At 34.3% G+C, this 22,685-nt stretch overlaps 1 protein-coding gene across 6 annotated transcripts in view; it reads left to right on the top strand.

Moving 5' to 3' along the window:
• Positions 1–22,685, top strand: part of LOC140164689 (E3 ubiquitin-protein ligase RNF34-like) — a 67,865-nt gene that overhangs the window by 6,244 nt on the left and 38,936 nt on the right. For 5 of the 6 annotated variants that reach the window (XM_072188040.1, XM_072188039.1, XM_072188042.1 and 2 more), the window contains exons 2-3: positions 12,783–13,070; positions 15,646–16,059. In XM_072188040.1, the coding sequence (XP_072044141.1) occupies positions 12,792–13,070; positions 15,646–16,059 (693 nt within the window). In that variant the 5' untranslated portion in view covers positions 12,783–12,791. Of the gene's footprint in view, positions 1–10,242; positions 10,368–12,782; positions 13,071–15,645; positions 16,060–22,685 lie in introns of those variants that run through there. The other variant, XM_072188041.1, reaches the window with a different exon arrangement.

Below are 22,685 nucleotides of genomic sequence, written 5' to 3'. Positions count from 1 at the left end.
ACATCAGTGTGTAAAGCACGCGGACGCCGAGCCCGGGGACTTGTCAAGCAAGGTGCGCCCGTTGTGTGTTCTAGTACTTTTATGCGTGCTTGGTGCACGGAACCGTTGATTGAACACATATCACACGGGCGTTTTAAGTGTAAGTGGCAGCAAATAATCCGCCGCTAACACACGGGGCAAAAAGTCAGTGCACAGCACGGAACCCACAAAATATCTCAAAGCTGCTGCTGGCGTTTGTTTTGCTAGTTGTGCTCATTTGTCTTTGAAAAATTTGCCAAATATTTTCAGTATTAATAATAGTTTCATTATTTAATATGTTTATAGGACTGCAAGTTTTGAAAGTTTTGAACATCACAAACTTATTTTAACTGAGTTTGAGTCGGTAAAATAATTTTTTTAAATTTTTTTTTATATAATGTTTATATGTAAATTATTACATAGCCATACTGGCGATAAGTAATTTACATGTTTAACACTACTTATTATATCATACAAAATATGAAGTTAACATGATTTGTAAAATGAGATAAATCCTTTGTTCGTGAAAGCATAATATTGTTATGTAAAATAAAGTACACGAGGATTTAATATTATATAAAAAATACATAATCAAGGCCTAAATTTCAGACATACACATGTATTAAATTAATTATTGTTAATGAAAATATAAGCTAATATAGTGTGACATCAAAAATTTATTTTGCAACACGGGCGTATCATCGTGCATTATGGTTGTGTTACCAGTACCAATCTTCAGTCCATCAGCAATCAGCATACCATTTGCTTTAAATACTATAATATACACGCCGGGCTTCAAGCAATCGACCAGGAAACAATAAACAACAGCCCCAATACCCGCGGTATAAAATGGGGACGAAAGTGCACGGAGTGTAGTGTAATTGAATTGGCGTGTAACGGAAGTGGAGAGGTTCGAAGTGGCATGTTTCCGGCACAGCAGTAGATTTCCGTGGTTGAAAATTAGCGAGAGAAGCACTAAAAGCGAGTTTCACAGCGAGAAATTGCGTATTCTATTTGAGCTTACAATCATGCTACAATGATCTCCGTGGACGGAACGGTTATGATTGATCGTATTGATTGGCATTGGTCGCATGCACACTTCGACAACGTTACACAGTGAGTCAATTGAGGCGAACTGGTGCGTGTATGTATTGTGTATTGGGTGAACCTTTTTTAGGGCGAATGTGTTTTGGGGTGAGACGTCTCGCATTCATAAAATGATGCAGTTTGATGGCAAATTTGAATTTTTTAAAATTCATACCTACTACAACAACTTGTCATGCATTGCACTGCAGAAAGAAGAATCTTGGTCAGCGGACCAGTAAGTTAACCCCAATAGGAATTGCTTAATATTCCGTGTGGAGGTAACTTTTTGACCAAGATTCTGATCGCTGCCATTGCACTAGGTCGGGTCGGCTATAACTCAGGATATATTTAATTGCTGTAAACAATTCAAGATCTAGCCAGGATTTTTAATATTAGCAAGTCGAAAATGGGTGTGTAAAAAAAAGTAGCGCAAAGTCCTTGCGGCCGGGGTCCAGGGCCCGCTTAAAGGGCCTGAAAAAATTTGGCTTTTAGATGCTCGACTCCAAAGCCAGTTTGTATCTATTTGTTATAAAAATTGTGACAATACATGAATGTATCCGTTTGGATGGGAATTATTTTGCCTACTCGCCACAAGTTTAGGAAGCACATTATTTCAATATTTTGACAAGTTGACATCAAATGTTCTATTCTATATTGTTTGGCAATGATGTCTTTTGCCAATAGTACGTCCAAAGTTGTAAATGATACACGATCAGGAAGCCAGCGCAAGCCCAGAAGTTATCGTTGTTTGTTTTATACATGTGTGTTTTGGAATTCCCCGCGATACAGAAGCTTACGAAATACGGAGGTTAGACTCAATTGTTTACAACTTATAATATATACTATAGTTTATTTTGTGAAAAATAATGCAACGCAAAGTTGCAAACATGCAAGTAGCGATATCTATGTATAGCATAAGGCATACTCCATTTTTGAGGGGTCCAACATAATTTGGCAAATTTTTCACCCCTACTATATATCCCCAATTAGTATGCACTTGTATGCTTTTCCAAAATTCAAACATAAATATAATGCCTCAAAGTTTGTTCACACGCATTAAGACGCGAAACTATAAGCAACACTTGTACGGGACAGATTAGGAAATATCAAATTTAACATGGCTGACATTTCAACCAAATGACCTTTTTTGTTTACATTTCACAGGGGTGTTAGAGACCAGATTTTAATCCGTTTCCAGATATTTTTTTTTTCAACTTCCAGATTTTGTTTCTACACTTGTTGTGTACAAAAGTATGTATGGTTTAAATAATTCCAGATTTTTTAAGCTGTTCCAGCCCCTCCATTTACCAAAAACAGATATTTTTTCAAAGACACTCTCTCTCAGGCCTGATTTCAACAAATAACCATTTTTGTTTACATTTCAAGAGAATTGTGTGGAAAAACTCAAATTTCGAGGAGCAAATGAAATTGTGCAGGGAAAGGAAAATTTTGCGTCACAAAAATTGTTGGACCCTGACTATAGTACAGGAGCAGCAACCTCAAAAAAATGACTTCGTTCACCCTCCACTACATACAAGGTTTGACACCATAGGTAGTTAGTATGGACCCTCTAGATCACTGCTAGGTAGGTAGTGGACTCAAATTGTGGTATCACTTTTTTTTTACAGGTCATTTTATGTGTGTACGTATAATCGCATAAAATCACCAAAAATAGGACAAAATTAGGGGGTAGGGGAGATATAAATTCTCATAACTCAACTTTTACTCATAATAATGAATTTATTTTGGTATGAATATGTAGCTAATTGATTGTTCTAACTGCCTAGTATTATTTGAAAGCATACCTAGGTTTCATTGGATCATGATTTAAAGTGGCCAGTCCATACACTAGTGAAAAATCAGATTTTTCACAACAATGCGCAGGGTGGGTGTTTTTGTGACATTGGCTTCAAATTTTACTATTGTGCCAATTTCTATTTTCAAAATTAATTAAATTTCCTTTTTTTAATTTTATTTTTAATATCAAGCATATCTAGGCAAACTTTGATGTTCTGGTTCAAATATTTATGTATGTGCATGTTTGCTTGCATGTTGGTTTGTGTTGTGTGGGTTTGGGGTAGGTGTGTGTGGGTATGTGGGGGTGGGTGCGGGGTGTGTATAGGGTTCAGGGTTGGGGTGTTTTACATGTTTTAATATGTCACTCCGCTGAACTATATAAGTTCTATTAACAAAATTTGTTTGTTAAGTTGCCATTCATGTAATATTTTGAATATTTATATGTGTGGGGTGAGATCAACCGCTTTTTGTCAGGAAAATAGACTGAAAATGTAAAAAAAAATAGTTACTTTTCCACATGTAGCAGCGTGTGTAACAATATTAAGGGGTAGGGGAAATATAAACCATCATAACTCAACTTCAACTCATGATAATGAATTCATTTTGGAATTAATATGTAGCTAATTGATTGTTCAAACGTGTTAGTATTATTTTAAAGGAAAGCAAACATTAATTGTCAGATAGATAGCCATAAAATGTGAGAAAAGGTTACTTTTCTATGTATAACCATGTCAAATATGGCATTATTAAGGGGTAGGGGAAATAAAAACCACCACAACTCAACCTTTACTCATAATAATGAATTCATTTTGGTATCAACATGTAGCTAATTGATTGTTCTAACTTTCCAGTATCATTTTTAACAGAAAAACCATAAGATAGACATAAAATATGATAAAAATTTTAATTTTCCAATGTGTAACAGCGTAAAATTTGACAATATTAAAGGTTAGGGACATACAAACCAACGTAACTTCGACATTTATTCATTATAATTCATTCATTTTGGCATTAATATATAGCTATTTGGTTGTTGTAATCTTTTAAAGCAAAATAACCATTAATTGTTAGCTGGAAAGACATAAAATGTTAAAAAAATGTCAATTTTTCATGTGTTGTGTAGTACCGTAAAATATGACAATATTAAGGTGTAGGGGACATTCAAATCACCAAAACTCAAGTTTTACTGATGAAAATGAATTCATTTTGGTAACAATATGTAGTTAATTGTTAGTTCTAACTTTCTAGTATTATTTAAAAGCAATTAAACCATTAGTTGTGAGGTAGATAGACATAAAATGTACGAACATGTTAATATTCAATGTCTAACAGCGTAAATATGACAATATTAAGGGGTAAGGGACATACAAATCACCAAAACACAGGTTTCACTGACGAAAATGAATTCCATTTTGGTATCAATATGTAGCTATTTGATTGTTCTCATTTTCTGGCATTATTTTAAAAACAATTAAACCATTAGTTATCAGGTAGTTAAACATACAATATGAGAAAAATGTTAATATTCAATGTCTAACAGCGTAAAATATGACAATATTAAGGGGTAGGGACATACAAATCACCAAAACTCAAGTTTTACTGATGAAAATGAATTCATTTTGGTATCAATATGTAGCTATTTGATAGTTCTAACCTTCTAGTATTATTTTAAAAGCAATTAAGCCATTAGTTGTCCGGTAGATAGACATAAAATGTATGAAAATGTTAATATTCAATGTCTAACAGCGTAAAATATGACAATATTAAGGGTAAGGGGACATACAAATCACCCAAACTCAAGTTTTACTGATGAAAATGAATTCATTTTGGTATCAATATGTAGCTATTTGATAGTTCTAACTTTCTAGTATTATTTTAAAAGCAATTAAGCCATTAGTTGTCCGGTAGATAGACATAAAATGTATGAAAATGTTAATATTCAATGTCTAACAGCGTAAAATATGACAATATTAAGGGGTAAGGGGACATACAAATCACCAAAACTCAAGTTTTACTGATGAAAATGAATTCATTTTGGTATCAATATGTAGCTATTTGATAGTTCTAACCTTCTAGTAATATTTTAAAAGCAAATTAAGCCATTAGTTGTCCGGTAGATAGACATAAAATGTATGAAAATGTTAATATTCAATGTCTAACAGCGTAAAATATGACAATATTAAGGGTAAGGGACATACAAATCACCCAAACTCAAGTTTTACTGATGAAAATGAATTCATTTTGGTATCAATATGTAGCTATTTGATAGTTCTAACCTTCTAGTATTATTTTAAAAGCAATTAAGCCATTAGTTGCCCGGTAGATAGACATAAAATGTATGAAAATGTTAATATTCAATGTCTAACAGCGTAAAATATGACAATATTAAGGGGTAGGGGGACATAAAAATCACCCAAACTCAAGTTTTACTGATGAAAATGAATTCATTTTGGTATCAATATGTAGCTATTTGATAGTTCTAACCTTCTAGTATTATTTTAAAAGCAATTAAGCCATTAGTTGTCCGGTAGATAGACATAAAATGTATGAAAATGTTAATATTCAATGTCTAACAGCGTAAAATATGACAATATTAAGGGTAAGGGACATACAAATCACCCAAACTCAAGTTTTACTGATGAAAATGAATTCATTTTGGTATCAATATGTAGCTATTTGATAGTTCTAACCTCTAGTATTATTTTAAAAGCAATTAAGCCATTAGTTGTCCGGTAGATAGACATAAAATGTATGAAAATGTTAATATTCAATGTCTAACAGCGTAAAATATGACAATATTAAGGGTAAGGGACATACAAATCACCAAAACACAGGTTTCACTGACGAAAATGAATTCCATTTTGATGAAAATATCAATATGTAGCTATTTGATCGTTCTAACTTTCTAGTATTATTTTAAAAGCAACTTAAAGATTCATTAGTTGTCAGGTAGATAGACATAAAATGTATGAAAATGTTAATATTCAATGTCTAACAGTGTAAAATATGACAATATTAAGGGGTAAGGGGACATACAAATCACCAAAACACAAGTTTCACTGACGAAAATGAATTCCATTTTGGCATCAATATGTAGCTATTTGATTGTTCTCATTTTCTGGCATTATTTTTTAAAGCAATTAAGATTCCCACGAGGGGTTGAAGGTCATAATGGGGCCAATACTAAAAAATTATCCTATCATGTTGTAATCTCAAATTGTTCCTCTCATCGCTAAGAATTTTAAAAAAGACAATTGTCATAGTTCTACTGAAGCTTAGTTAGGGGTTATAACGTCGAATATATCAATATCATCAATAAAGGTCAAATTTTTAAAATGGTCCAATTGCACCAATTAACGTAAGAAACCTCAATCGTATACTACATTCAAATTTTGGTGCAACGATTTGTATTCATGTGTTCCCCTTCACAGTTAATGCAGCCAAAGTTGAGTTATGGTAATATTTCCCCTACCCTTAATATTGAAAGTTTTTTCTCACATTTCCTTTGTATCTACATAACAACTAATGATACCAGAACGTTCGATGAATTCATTATCAAGAGTAAAAGTTGAGTTATGGGAGTTTATATTTCCCCTACCTTGATATTGTCATATTTAGGGACCGTTCACAAACACTTGTAAGGGGCCTGATGCAAAAAAGGGGGCTGAACATTTTGACCCTCCTAAGGGGGGGACCTGAAAAAAATGATCAAACATTTTCCTGGAAAAATTGAGTTTATATGATTTTCTATGGGGTTGACCCATAATTTTCATGTCAAAAGGGGGCCCAACAATTTTGAGGTCTGTAAAGGGGGGGGGGTCTCGAAAGAATATTTTGCGATGAAATTTTTTTGCATCAGGCCCCTCCGCCTTACAAGTGTTTGTGAACGGTCCATTACGCTGCTAGATATAGAAAATGACTTCTTCTGACAGTTTCTGTGTATCTACCTGACAACTAATGATCGCTTTGTTTATAGAAAGTTAGAACAGCCAATCAGATACATTTTGATACCAAGATGAATTCATTTTCATGAGTAAAAGTTGAGTTATGGCAGTTATATATTTCCCCTACCCCTTAATATTGTCATTTTACGCTGTTAGACATAGAAAAATTACCTTTTCCTCACAGTTTCTGTATATAGTGCCTGACAAATAATGGTCGCTTTGCTTTAAAATAATACTAGAAAGCTAGACCAATCACTTGGATATATTTTGATACCAAGATGAATTCATTTTCATGAGTAAAAGTTGAGTTATGGCAGTTTACATTTCCCCTACCCCATAATATTGTCATATTTACACTGTTAGACATAGAATATTTACCTTTTCCTCACAGTTACTGTGTATCTACCTGACAACTAATGATCGCCTTGCTTTGAAATAATACTAGAAAGTTAGAACAATCACTTAAATACATTTTGATACCAAGATGAATTCATTTTCATGAGTAAAAGTTGAGTTGTGGCAGTTTATATTTCCCCTACCCCTTAATATTGTCATATTTATTTATGCTGTTAGACATAGAATAGTTACCTTTTCCTCACAAATACTGTGTATCTACCTGACAAATAATGGTCGCTTTGCTTTAAAATAATACTAGAAAGTTAGAACAATCACTTAGATACATTTTGATACCAAGATGAATTCATTTTCATGAGTAAAAGTTGAGTTATGGCAGTTATAAATTTCCCCTCCCCCCTTAATATTGTCATTTTACGCTGTTAGACATAGAAAATTTACCTTTTCCTCACAGTTTCTGTATAATCTGCCTGACAAATAATGGTCGCTTTGCTTTAAGATAATACTAGAAAGCTAGACCAATAACTTGGATATATTTTGATACCAAGATGAATTCATTTTCATGAGTAAAAGTTGAGTTATGACAGTTTACGTTTCCCCTACCCCGTAATATTGTCATCTTCACGCTGTTAGACATAAAAAAGTTACCTTTTCCTCACAGTTTCTGTATATCTGTCTGACAACTAATGGTTGCTTTGCTTTAAAATAATACTAGAAAGTTAGAACAATCACTTAGATACATTTTGATACCAAGATGAATTCATTTTCATGAGTAAAAGTTGAGTTATGGCAGTTATCGATTTCCCCTACCCCCTTAATCTCGTCATTTTACGCTGTTAGACATAGAAAATTTACCTTTTCCTCACAGTTTCTGTATAATCTGCCTGACAAATAATGGTCGCTTTGCTTTAAGATAATACTAGAAAGCTAGACCAATAACTTGGATATATTTTGATACCAAGATGAATTCATTTTCATGAGTAAAAGTTGAGTTATGACAGTTTACGTTTCCCCTACCCCGTAATATTGTCATCTTCACGCTGTTAGACATAGAAAAGTTACCTTTTCCTCACAGTTTCTGTATATCTGTCTGACAACTAATGGTTGCTTTGCTTTAAAATGATACTAGAAAGTTAGAAAAATCACTTAGATACATTTTGATACCAAGATGAATTCATTTTCATGAGTAAAAGTTGAGTTATGGCAGTTTATATTTCCCCTACCCCTTAATATTGTCATATTTACGCTGTTAGACATAGAAAACGTACCCTTTTCTCACAGTTTCTGTGTATCTACCTGACAACTAATGGTCGCTTTGCTTTAAAATAATACAAAAAGTTAGAACAATCAATTAGATATACATATTAAATTGAATTGAATAGAATTAATACCAAGGTGAAGTCAATATCATGAGTAAAATATTGAGTTCTGATGATTTATTTTCCCCTACCCCTTAATATTTTTCTATGTAATGCTGATATACGAGGGAAATCAACATCAGTTTTTGTTGGGTTTTTTGGTTTTTTTTAAACATTTTTTGTCTTTTTCCCAGTCACGTCCTACACATAAATATTCACATCAATGGAAACTTAACGGATTTTGTAAATGGAAGTTGGTGCAGTGAAGTGACATATTAAGACATGTACACACACATTCATCCCCTCACCCCCACACATACCCTATGTACACCCAGCACCCCCCCACACACACACACACACCTCGTCCCACAGACACCCCAACGAACTCATACATATTATAATGATTGGAACTGTTACAATAATGTTTCCCTTGATATGCTTAACATTAAAAACAAAATAAAACATTAAAATTTAAATTAAAAAATTAAAAATGGAAACTGAATCAATTTTGAAAATATAAAGTGGTATAGTTGTGAGATTTGAGGCCAATGTCAAACTTTACACATATGGTTTAAAACATCAGATTACCACTCATTTATGGACTATATACTTCCAAATATGCTCAAATGAAACCTGTTTTTGTTTTAAAATAATACTAGAAAGTTAGGAAAATCATTTAGCTACATATTGATACCAAAATGAATTCAAAATCACGAGTAAAAGTTGAGTTCTTGGAATTTATATCTCCCCTACCCCTTAATTTTGTCCTATTTTTGGTGATTTTATGCGATTATCGTCCATACATAAAATGACCTGTAAAAAAAAGTGATACCACAATTTGAGTCCACTACCTACCTAGCAGTGATCTAGAGGGTCCATACTAACTACCTATGGTGTCAAACCTTGTATGTAGTGGAGGGTGAACCAAGTCCTTATTTAGGCCCCCTGTGGGATCTTGCTCCTGGACTACTACGAGTATGCAGACCATTTGGTTGCTGCCTAACCGTGCTGCTATAAGAGCTGATAGCTATATTGTTTGATATTACTGGTATGAAAACTAACATGACAAAATTATATCTTTTGGCTGTATATTTACCAATAAAATGTCATTATTTGTCTAGATACTGAATGATATGGGATAGACATGACAAACAATGGAAGCTCAGAAGTAAATTGAGCTGATCATGACAGAAATACGGGTCAAATAATGGAAAAGTCACCCAATTTTTCTTCTTTTTTTTTTTTCTTGTTTTTTTTTTTGTTGCGGTTACTTGTGGGGTTCTATGGAACAGGAAACTACTGAAAATCATGGTGGCCAAAGTACAAAAAGGAGCCCAATTTTTCTCTAAACCATTAAGTTTCTATGCAACAGGAAAATGTGAAATCTTCAAAAATCACCCAATTGGGCTATACATGTATCAAAGCATGTCATGGTATGGTAAACCTGAAGATGAGTACAAGTTTTGCTGCAAGTGTAAAATTTGACACAATTGACTGATCTTCAGTGACCCGTTAGAGTTTTGTACAAGCTGAAAGGATTGAGTCATGACTGTTTATACACATAGAAAGAAAAGGGATTGGTATTTCTAAATAAACTTTTCTTTTTGTGAGTGATAACACAAAGCCCTACCTGCATTTGTAGAATTTGTATAGCCTTGAATTTTGTAGGGCACTGTAAATCGTATGGTGTACAAGATAGGACTTGAGCTTTGCTTTGCATTGAGTTTATGAAAACATAAAGGAGCATATTTTGGTTGTTTGAAACTTTGGCAAGTTGTCCAAATGATGATGTTGGGCCAATTGACAACAGGTGAGTTATATAGGGTGATACAGGTGAGGACACGGTTGCTTGATTTAAATCTCGCGATTTAAAAAAATAAAAATCATTGATCTTTAGGGAACGGATAGCAACGTTTGCACAGTATTTTTTGTGGGACATGAAAGCACATCAGACATATCAAATTGCATTCTACATACGATGAATGTCCTTCTGATATAATAATTTTGATTTTATGTTTTTAAATTTGCGATATAATAGTAATACAAATTTTTAATTTTTATGTCTTTTGGGAAAAAATGTGTATCTTCAATACAAAAAATATACGTCACAAAACTTCATAACTTTAGAACCAAGTATGCAGCTAGATTTCAATTTTCAAAAATGCCTCCTTTGGCCCCCATGGACCAGATCGTGTCACATACATGTACATATATAGACTATAGAATTCCACCTGTCTATTTTGACTTTACCATGGGGTATAGCCGTTCTTGGAATTAAAAATTGGTGTTTTTTTTAATCCAATTTAAATTTAAAAAAATCGGCAACCTTTAACAGCATATCACATACACATGTACTTTCACATGTCATATTCCGCTGGCCTATTCCTTATAAAAGGAATTTTATTCCCAGGAATGATCATAAATGTGTATAATGCATTGGGTAAAGAAAATTTGTAGTAAAGATTAAGATTAATTGTCATGATAATATTAATGCTGAAAAGAAACGCTTCATATTTTTTGGCTACTTTTTTCTGTCAAAAAATGTGAGAAAGTACACAAGTTGTTCTTGTCTGCCTTTTTGAAGCACCAATATGCCACACAATAACATTTATGCCGAATGTAATTTTAGAACTCAAGTAAAATAGTAAAGTTTGTGAAATTAAACCTCACTAAATATGTGTTGACAGGATGATCAATACCACTGTGAGCTATGATATTTTCACGGTATTAAAATTTCCCCTTTGCAAAGAACCCATGATGTTTCTGCGAAAATGACATTTTTGCGAATTAGTACATTTCCTTTTAACTAAACGGTCTAACTATGTAGACAATTTTTTTATGTGCATTAAAATTTCGCAAATCAACTGCACTCGTGAAACTCACAAAATTTCCATGCATGTAAACATTTCATGGTTACTTATCTTTGTCCTCTGATCTCATGGGAAACTAGTTTATAATGTTTTGTGTATAATTTGTGTTTGTTGATTTTGTTGACTGAACCAATGCAATATATCAATTGTTGCGTAAAAAGGCTAATATTGGATGATTGTGTTTGAAAATTTGTTACATTTTAAATGGAGAATCAGTTAGTCAATTACTGTCTTTCTTACAACAATCATTGTAAGTAGAATAATTAACAAAAAATAATAATATAGAATGGTGGCTTTAAAAAAAAATTGTTCAAGCTGTGTAAATTGAACAAAATTCACACAGTACTCAAGGTCAAAGTCACTAATAATCTTGAACATAATACAAAATGTAAAAAGCGTGTTTTTTTTTTCCTACACTGTCTGTGACTGTGAGTTTAGAACAGGAAATACTACATTTTTTTTTGCTTTGAATTGTGCTAGGCTTTTATCGTATTTTGTGTTTCCTGATGAATTACAGCATATTTCATGTGTACAGGTTTTTGTGATACATAGTAAGTAATTTGTAGCAAAACTGTTTAAAAAATATCAGCATGATTGTGGTATTGTAGTACCTGTATGTCATTCAGTATGTATTTTGATGATATAACTAATGTCATTTTATAGTTGCTGGTACATGTAATTGAGGGGAGGGAGATTAATTTTGGGGAGGGAGAGATTTTTTTTGTCGAGCATTATCAGAAGGGGTAATTTTGCTTGGTTACGGGTGTGTCACTGAGAATTTGATGGACCCATCAATATACCAATTTTGGCTTGGGGTGTGTTTTCAGCCACACTTGTTGAAAATTGAGTAAAAAAAACAAAAATATGAGGAATTTCTGAAATTATCAAAATCAGGGGTCTTTCAGTGCTCTTTTTTGGTACAATTTGTGGGTCTTTTAGAGCTGTACAGTCCTTGCAAAGATGGGGTCGCATACCTGTATGGTCATTTGTGTTCAGTGCTTCCCTCAGGGATAGCCTGAATGGTGTTTTTTCATAATTTTCACCAAAAAGTGCCAATTTGCAATAATTTTCCAAAAATTGGTATAGTTTTGGGTCTGTTATTCTTCAGATTTGGTGTATTAAAGTCAGATATTTTTGGTGTCTCAGCTGCACAACCCCCCCCCCCCAACCAAAGATGAGAGACCCCCTCCCCTGGGCTCTACTCTATCTGTATTGCATTTTGACAGTAAGTGCCCATGGTGCTACTACTACTACAGTACAAGAATATCAACCAAGTCTGTCACATTTTGCATCTTCTCAACTAACCAGGTTTAGCTGACTGTTCTAATCACTTGACTTTTGTATCATTAATCCAGGTTTAGCTGATGGGTTCAGGGGTCGGTAAGCCCACTGTGGATCAAACAACTCGTAGAACTTCTACTTCGTATACCTCATCAGGTGGGACATCAGTCTCTGCCACAAGACCCCCAAATCAGGCTTCTCGACAGCAGCAACAAGGTAACCAACCGTCCACATCAGTTAGTAATCAGACTCCACCACAGGGCCTTCGTCCATCCACTTCTTCCCAGCAACAGCAGCAGACAGATGATGCAGAGATGGTGTGTGAGGCTTGTTCAGCCAATTTTACTATTTTCAAGCGAAAGGTAAGCCAACTAAAACTCTCCAAACCGTGCAGAAAATCTCTTCAAGAAACCGAATATCACCTGTAAGACTGAAATGAGTTTAAGAGTAGAGTTGGGCGACTAAGTCGGCAATAGTCGTTAGTCGCGACTATTACTGATAGTCGCGACTACGACTATTGAAAACCAAAAGTCGACTAATGCAAGTATATTTTTGTGTTAAAAAATTACTTTAAAAGTGCCAGTTATTCCAACCAAAACCAACCAAATACTAAAATGTTAGTCATTGTATTACCAATAATAACACTAACCAACAAGTAATCATAAAGTCCATAAATCATCATTAAATTGGTGTTGTTGACTTGTTGTCGAACTACTTTCCCACAAGATAAAAGCCATCAAAAAACTCAAATTACTTAGAACTGTCAAACATCTCATTATGATTATAATTTATGCAGCGATAACAGGTGTAGCAACGTCATAGCGTCCATGTACAGACCCAGGTTGGGTGTTTGTACCAACTACTGAAGAAAAAGAAACTTTGGAAAGAAACAGTGAGAACTTCCGAGAAGTGTTTTCCAAAAGGGAAAATTTAGGAAAATATTATTAGATTAGAAGTACTTTTCACGTAATTTCAAAAAGCTATGCTTATTGTGGTAACAGAATATTTAGAAAGCAACAGGAAAATAAACAAATTAGCTGACAAACAGTCGTAATGTTGCAATGCCACCCCTGTAGCGACAAATGCAGTAGTCTAGATGAGGTCAGGTGACGTAGGTCGGAGGTGAAAGTTAATCGTACATGCACGATGCAACACGTTCATGAGCATACCATGGAAAATATGCACTGCCGTACCGGCATGTTTAAATATTTTCATGCACAGCAAAACATGGAAACGAATCGAAGATCGCTATTGGAATATTGAAGGTTTGAGAAATTATATGAAGTTTCTTGTGCTGTTGCTGGAAAGTGGCAAGTGAATTTAATTGAACAGAAAAGTTAGGCCTATATTACAGCATTTTACAGTCAAATATTTGCATCGCAAACGTGCGATACAGTGTAGCAATTTGTATCGCAACAGTGCTGGTTTGTGTAGCAAACTGTGATGCGATGCCGGCACTCACAGGTCCTGTAATCATGCATTATAAATACTAAATTGCCACCAATCTTTCACCCGATTTTTCAGTCCAATTTTAACCACAGATAGTCGCGACTGTAGTCACGACTATTTGCTGCCGACTAGGAAAAAAGTGATAGTCGCCCAACTCTATTTAAGAGGTAACAAACCAATAGATTGGTGAAGTGCTACATGTATGAACAAAACTAAAGACTTCACAAAAAGTAACGCATCAGTTACAAATTCATCTACATTGTATAGCTTCAGAGCTATTGATATTCACAATATTTTAATATGGAAAGAAAGATATGGTTTATGTATGTGCATTTTCACACACCATTTGCCCAATTTTGTTCATTATTATGTTTTGATGGATCCAAGTGTGTGAAAATATTGGATCCAAAACATAATAATGATAAAATTGGATGCTTTACGCCCAAATTTATTGGTCTCGCTATGAGTTTTAAAATATTGGACTCGACTATGTCTCGTCCAATATATATGGGCTCAATCGATCCAATTTTATATCAATATTTAAACAATACATTAGCATTTTAAAAGAAAAAAACCTTAAAGGCCCTTTCAGTGATTTCACAGGAACATTAAAAAAAATGGAAATTTGTCAGAGATGCTTAGAAATAAAGAAAAAGTCTACAGAATTTCATTAAACCACTTTTCCCTGAATACATCGACAAATTAGTCAAAAACAGAAGTTTTAGAAAGGTTTTCTACTTCAACTCAGATCGACTCGAGAAAATCGAGATTTTCAGTACAGTCGCCACCAATCGACTGGAAAAACTTCCTAGTCCAGTGTTTCTAACACGGGGAAGTAGAGTCTAAATTGATTTAAAACAGACGCTTAATTTTTGTAGTAGAAAACAAAATAAGCAATTAAAGGTCACCGAGGCAAACTAACGGTCAATTCAAATATGAAAAACAGTTAAAATTGTGTATTTTGTTTAAAATAGTAGCTACTGATGTAATAAGTAGTAGAAACAATACATAGCGCGTTGGTACGGTGGAGAGTGAGCTTCTTTCGATCTCGAGTCGGACTTTTTGTACTGTCAGTATCAAAAGTCCAGAATCATGCAAATGCTTTATTTTGTCTAAAATACACGGCTTTCGACCGAACCACTAGCAGGCTATGTTAGCACATCTATGCCAATTACAAAGGTACCAAAATCTGAATTTTGATGATTTTTACGATCGTCCGGATGAGCAAATCACTGAATGGGCCTTTAATTTAAAAGTTGCATTAAATTGCATTGATATGAATTCCATGCAAAGATAATGGCGGTTTTACATGTTACAATGCAACTTTTAAATTCTGGGTTTTTTCTTTGAAAATACTGCTGCGTTCTTAATATCGAATAACATTAGGCAATTTGACAAAATAAATATTAACCACGTTTAGTTTTTGTAGTATTTTATTTCATTATGAACACAAATTTTAAAGCAATATGTATGTATTTGCCTTTTCAGTATCGCTGTTTGGACTGCGAAAAGTACTACTGTGCTAGCTGCATCCACAAAGAGCCCAGAAAGTGCTGCTTCACGTGTCGCATATTCGAGGGTCTAATCAGCCGCGGCGACGTCATGCAAATGAAACTCAAAGATCTCAGGCAATTCTTGCAGGCCAGGAATATCTCCATTGAGACTTGTAGAGAAAAAGATGATTTAGTTGATCTAGTCACGCAACACCTTGGATTATCATTATCGTCAACTCCTCAGATAATGCCTCAACGAGGCGCCAATCCTCCTCCTGGAGGAGGGGTCGAACATAGGCCTTCGGATACGTCGGCAACGTCAACCGACACTATACCAATCACAGAACCAAATGCCTCCTCAACAAGACCTGCGCAAGAGTCTACAGATCAACCTGCAGTACATATATATGTAAGTACTTGGTGTAATTAAAGGTCCATTCAGTGATTTTCTCATTCGGAAAAAATCATCGAAATTCAGTTTTTTGCACATCTGTTATTGGCATAGATGTGTTGATGATTTTATTTAAATCTTTTTTTTTTTTTAATTCCAAGAACTGCCATATCCCATGATCAAGTCAAAAGAGACCAGTGGAATGCTAGACATATGTGCAATCAGGTATACAAAAAATCAAAACGTGTTTTTACATGTGAAAATTTCAAAGAAAAAAAATTGGTAAAATCATGGGAAAAAACCTGTTGAATTCTGCACTTGAAGATGAATGTGTTGCAACAGATAAAGTGACATCATAGAGGTATTTTAATTGTATTCAAAAGTTGTAGAAACATAAGGCATGAAGTAATTTTAACAGTCAATTCAACGAAGAAATTAACGTTTATCAAAAATGGTAAAAAATTAAAAAGTTGATTCCCATTGATTTTTTGAAAAAAAATCATGTGATTTAAATTGTGATTTGAATAAATGTGATTTATTCACATTGTAAGCACGGTATATCATGCCAATGATCTGTTGAGTGAAAATTCCTCATAATAATTCGTACACATAACTCTGTGTATTAAAGCTGTGTATTTAAAGGCACAAGCTGTAATATCTATACTTCCAGGTAAGTAAAGAAATTAGCTACATGTATGAATGAGCAGTGTCCGAAATAAGGAAAATATGAGGTTATCCCGAGGATAACTAAAGCATAAATTCTGCTTGTCCTCAAAACATTTAGGTTGTCCCCACAGAGTACTACAGAGAGCGTAACACCAGTCAAACTCTCTGCATCATCCGATAATGCGGGCCGATTGTTCCATGAAATGCGCCAGGCGAGACTGCTAGGCAATTACCGCATATTTTCACGGTCTATCGCGTGATAGTTAGACACGGCACGATCGAACAATCGGCCCTCATGAATATGCAAGAACTTACACCATATAATACATGGGGACTTTGACTGGTGGTACGCTCTCTGTAGTACTCAGGTTGTCCCCAAAATGTGTCATATTTTTGAGTGCAAAAAAATCAAATTTGTTTTTAAAATGTCTTTTGTTCTGGAAAATCCGTAGCCACAAATTGTTAAACCGGTGCAAGCTTCAAAATTTGCCATTTGAATCATGCGGACCTCAAGCACTGTCACCATTGGGTAACTCAGTGAAATGGTTAATTAACAATATTCAGAACTGGACATGCTGAACAAATGGACATCACTATGTGCTAGCAGTGCGGTCTATAGATCTTGCTAATGAATACAAATTACAATCAAACATGAAGTCAAAAGTCAAAATTTAATGTCAAGTTTTGTAGTTTATAAATTATGATTTATGTATAGGATAATGGCCAAGGATTAGAGCGTGAGTGGGTAAGAATGGCTGAGCAGCGGAGCGGGCGGAGCCATTCTTACCCACTCACGCTCTAATCCGCGCCATTAACCGACTTAATACACACCTATGACGTCGCGCTATTGTTTTACCGCTCCATTATTTTTCACGAATGGAGTGTTATTGAAATAGGTTGCTCTTTACAAATTGATCAATTACTCATTGATGCCGGACAATACACTAATATAATGATCGTACTAAATGTTAGGTGCGAGTGCAAAAATAGTCCGACTCAGCTTTATGTAAAATTTCTATAGAAATACCCATCATATCACGATCCAGGTGTTTAGTTCAAATCATCCGTAACCACCTTCTTGAATTATAAAGATTTAAAATGTTTGTTACACAAATTGAATAAACGTAGATTCGTAAAATCATTAAAGTGATTAGACCATCAATAGTTCTTTATGCCCACTTCTAATGTATTAACTGTTGAAGTAGTTGCGTCATGTTGCGTTTAGGTCTCTATTTTGCATAATAAGGAAAATTGGCAAAAGGTCATATAGCATGTAGGCTCATATGAAATGGTCATTACAGTTGTCAACCTCAAGAAAACTACACCTATCGCTATACCTGAGCAATGGTACTCTTCTCTGTGAATCGAGTTTACGATTTTGGAACAACCATGCAATTATGGACACTATTGTTTATCTTGGATAATTTTGTGATGGAATCATTCCGAGGATATATATCGTTGATTCGCAGCAGAAGGACCAAAATCAGGTACGAAAAGGTACGAAAATTTTAAATGTACTACAACACATTTTACCTAGGCCTATTATTGTCCTTGAACTTTGTCGGCAAAAAACAAAACAAACATCGCCGCCTTCGACGCTAAATAAAAGCCACCTCAACTTCCAGTCCCCCTTCCGAAATCAAATGGAGCGTCCCTAACATTGTAATATTTAATGACCGTAAAATGGGGGTAACTTCGGTAAGCGGGGTAACTTTGGTCGTTCAAATATATTTTTAAATGGTCATATTTCCATTGCAGCAATATTGTTTTTAGTCATATTTGGTCTCAATTTGTTAAGAAATATATTTGGAAGAAGTCGCTCATGTCCAATTTCTTTGAAAGTTACGAAAATATTGGCATTTTTGACCAAAAATGAGCATTTTTTTTCAGACAAAATAAAAATCGATATTTGTGAGCAAGGATGCGTGCTTGCTTAATTTTGCATGGGGATAAATGTCACAAAAACAAAACCTTGCCCATATACAGCGAAGATCAATTTTTTCATTTTCTTTTCTTCATGGAATGTAATACTCTGACCAAAGTTGCCCCAAATGCGGGGTAACTTTGGTCAGGCTATTTTCAACCCCTAGGGCACCCTTTCAAAATTATTCAAAAATCTTTTTCAACTACAAGGTGTAGATTTATGAAGTTTACTTCGCGGACTGTTACATTTGGAAAAATATAAAATATATGAAATTTTAATAATTTGTATTATATCGCGAATTTCACAAAATCAAAATTATTATTATTATTAGATATAGGGACAATCCTCATTATTCAGCATGCAATTCGATATGTCTGATGTGCTCTCAGGTCCCATGACAATACTGTGCAAATGTTGCTATCCGCTTCCTCAATTTATTGTAGGCCTATTAATGAAAATCATTTTCTTCTTGTTTTTCGTATCATTGTTTTGCATGAATGAAGTGATGATAACAATACCGCACTTTTCGCAAATACTTGCTTTTCAAAAGTGCAATTGATATTAACACTACATTCGTAAATGCCAATAATTTTACCCTGAAAAGTATTTGCTTTTCAGAGAAAAGAGAAAGGCATTTACTGAATGGCGTGTTATTGTGATCATCGCTCCATTCGTGGAAAATAATGGAGCGGTAAAACAATAGCGCGACGTCATAGGTGTGTATTAAAAGAGGATAAGTGCTTAGTTTGAACACTGTGAATGAAGTTTCAACTTTGTCAATATGGCTGTTTACCTTGTTTTTTCCCAAATTTTCATTTCAAAAATACCTAATGACAATTTTAATGACATATCCTTCACTTTTATAAAGATTTAAAGCAATTTATACACAAATTTAAATTTTTTTACACTTCCACTGCGAACACTGATGATTTGGTCTAATTGGGCCTCTCAAAACTGCTATGTGGCCTCTCTGCTTCCAGTTCCAAATTTCAAAAACAGGTGTTTTAATTTATTTATGTTTTGCTTGTCCACAATTATACCAATGTCAAGATGTTGGAGATAGCTTGAAATGATGCAAAACCCGAGAGTTGCCATTTTCAAACTTCTCTACTACAGGCCACCAATATGCTGCAATGTAGGTAAATTTGGGAAACTATGATCAAAAGTTCAACATGTTTTCTTATTATTTTCTTCATATTTGACCAGATATATTTGCAAATATCTCTAATTTAAAAAAATAGATACAATGTATATCTGTTTCTGCATCTCAACACTTCACTTATAAAACACAAGACATTGTCCTAGGCTATAAGATGAATACTGGCTGCAAATGGTAATGGTAATGACCACAGTGTTATTGGTCAACCATTACAGTTTGGACAAACGAATTATGACCTATGAGCCTCATGAGTTTAACAAACAAGAGGAAACAAGCAACAATGGTACCAGAGGGATTTTTCTAATGATATTCTAATGACGGCAGAATAAATGTAAAGGGCTTTGAGGCTGTTTACGGCATAAAGCGCTATATAAATATCTACATTTATTTTTTGAGTATAGATGTAGTTTATAAAATGGCTGCCTTAAGACATAGAGTGACTCATGTGATGGGGGAGAGGTACAAAATCTGATTGAGAGACACAAGTACTTTTCAGTGGAATATTTCAAATTGTTTACTTTTTTGTTTTGTGAGCATAGGCTATAATTGTCCCCCTCAAGCTGTCTCCCTATTTTGTGGTAAATATATGGTAATTGCACAGATTTTGGGGGTATATCGTTAGCAAATTTAACAGCAATCTTCCCTCAATTGCCCATTTTTGGTTTAGTAAATAGTGACAAGTTCTTGATGCTTTTGGTGAAAAGTAGAGTGTAAAGAGAAATTAAAATCAAATCATGAGCATCTGTATTCAAAAGGGTAATACAACAAAAAAGGCAGCTATAGAAATTCTGTTTGCTGTAGAAGGTCAGTATGTATATCCCATCTCTCTACCTTTCTGTGCACAGTCGATTCTGTATGTAAATCTTGTGATAAAATCATACTTATCATAACTTATGTGATGATAAGTGGCAGCGTCAACAGTGCTTTTTTATTGATCGTCGCAATCATTTTCAATGTCAAACAAAGGGGAAAGAATAATCATGACTTGTATCTTCCTACCTTTCTGTGCAGTCTATGTAAATCTTGTGATAAAATCATACTTATCATAACTTATGTGATGATAAAGTGGCAGCGTGGCAGTGCTTTTTTATTGATCGTCGCAATCATTTTCAATGTCAAACAAAGGGGAAAGAATAATCATGACTTGTATCTTCCTACCTTTCTGTGCAGTCTATGTAAATCTTGTGATAAAATCATAATTATCATAACTTATGTGATGATAAAGTGGCAGCTTGGCACTGCTTGTTTATTGATCATCGCAATCATTTTCAATGTCAAACCAAGGGAAAGAATATAATCATGACTTGTGTTATTACAGGCACAACGTGGGAGATCAATGTGACATGTAAACATAAGTAATTAGATTTAGATAAATCCGATAAATATAGTAACATGGTAGTTTTGATTTTGGATACATGGAAACATATTAGCTACATTGCACTTATGATCTTAATCTTCCACACAGGGGCTGTAGATTTAAAGAGTAGATTTTAGAGTCGACCAATCGACCATTCAGGTTACCCTACTTGAAATTCACATTCTCTATGTGGAAAGTTAATTTCACGTCTTCCATAGGAGGTACATTGTATACGGATGGATGTATCCCAATATATGGCACAAAGAGTCATGCTAAAAATCTAAAATTATATGGTCTGCAAGGCATTTTATTTATTTGGTTTTTCAGAACTTTGTCTCTTCATCACCTCAACTGAATCTGCCCCTGAACACAGAGATTACCAGCCAACCTCAAAAATATAGAGAACCCTGGATAAAAAGTACATACATGTACCATATTTGGTATACCTTAGCGTGGTCGCATCACTTTTGGGATGCTTATAAAATGATAGTCATAATTGTGAATTTACACAAACTTTTAAATACATAGTGTACAGCAACTGTTAAAAATCAGAATCATCAAAATCCCATGCCAGAAAGTTAGGCCAGTCATTTTCTTTTTAAGAAATTAGACATAATTTGTATTTGTAATGTTTTAGACATGCAACTTCAGAAATTCCAAATGTTAAGGGGTACATATTAGAGGAGGGGGTGCTAATAGGCTGAATATTGTCACCCTATTTTACATTCTATTACCCCCACGACCCATTATTCAAATCGCGCAGTGTGATTTGTTGAAACGCGTCATGTGAAAGACCATTAATTAGCAATAAAGTGGCCAGGGCAAAGAACTTTATGTTCTTCTCGCATCACAGCGCACAGCAAAGCGCGATGCTGTATATTAGCGTCGTTACGCATTCTACGCAAAGCATTACGCTTGGTTACGCGTTCTGCAATACTCGCTATCACTTACGCTTTGGCTACGCGTAGGCGCTCCACCTTAAGGTAAACAACTTGAAATATTTGGGCAAAAAATGTGATATTTTCTCTTTAAATCGCACTATTTTGTGGTAATAGAATAGAAATAAAGGGTGCAGCATTATCCTTTACATAATAATGTGTCCTCGGCAGTAAAAGCGTTTAAATAATGGGTTCGGCTGCGCCTCACCCATTATTTACGTTTTTACTGCCTCGGACACATTATTTTCATGTAAAGGATAATGCATTACCCTTTATTTCTTAAATAACAATAATTGCGTAAGTCATTATTTGTAATTTTGAGAACAAAGTACAAAATATGGTTCAAGCATGCATCAGTTATACAATCACCTTAATTACAATGTATATCTGATAAATATTATAGATTATTCCGGTAATAATATTCCGTTTAATTTGTCTCATTATCATGTGTTCTTGTGCAAAGATTGGTGATTAAATATATTTAAATGCATGCTTGGACCATATTTTGTACTTTGTTCTCAAAATTGACATGGGCAATTATCGTAGTAGGATGATGATATACATGTGTGACTGATCCATAATGTGCTTGATTGTACACTT

The sequence above is a fragment of the Amphiura filiformis genome, chromosome 11 (genome assembly GCF_039555335.1).
Source record: "Amphiura filiformis chromosome 11, Afil_fr2py, whole genome shotgun sequence".
Lineage (NCBI taxonomy): Eukaryota > Metazoa > Echinodermata > Ophiuroidea > Amphilepidida > Amphiuridae > Amphiura > Amphiura filiformis.
This window is presented reverse-complemented; position numbering and strand designations above follow the sequence as displayed.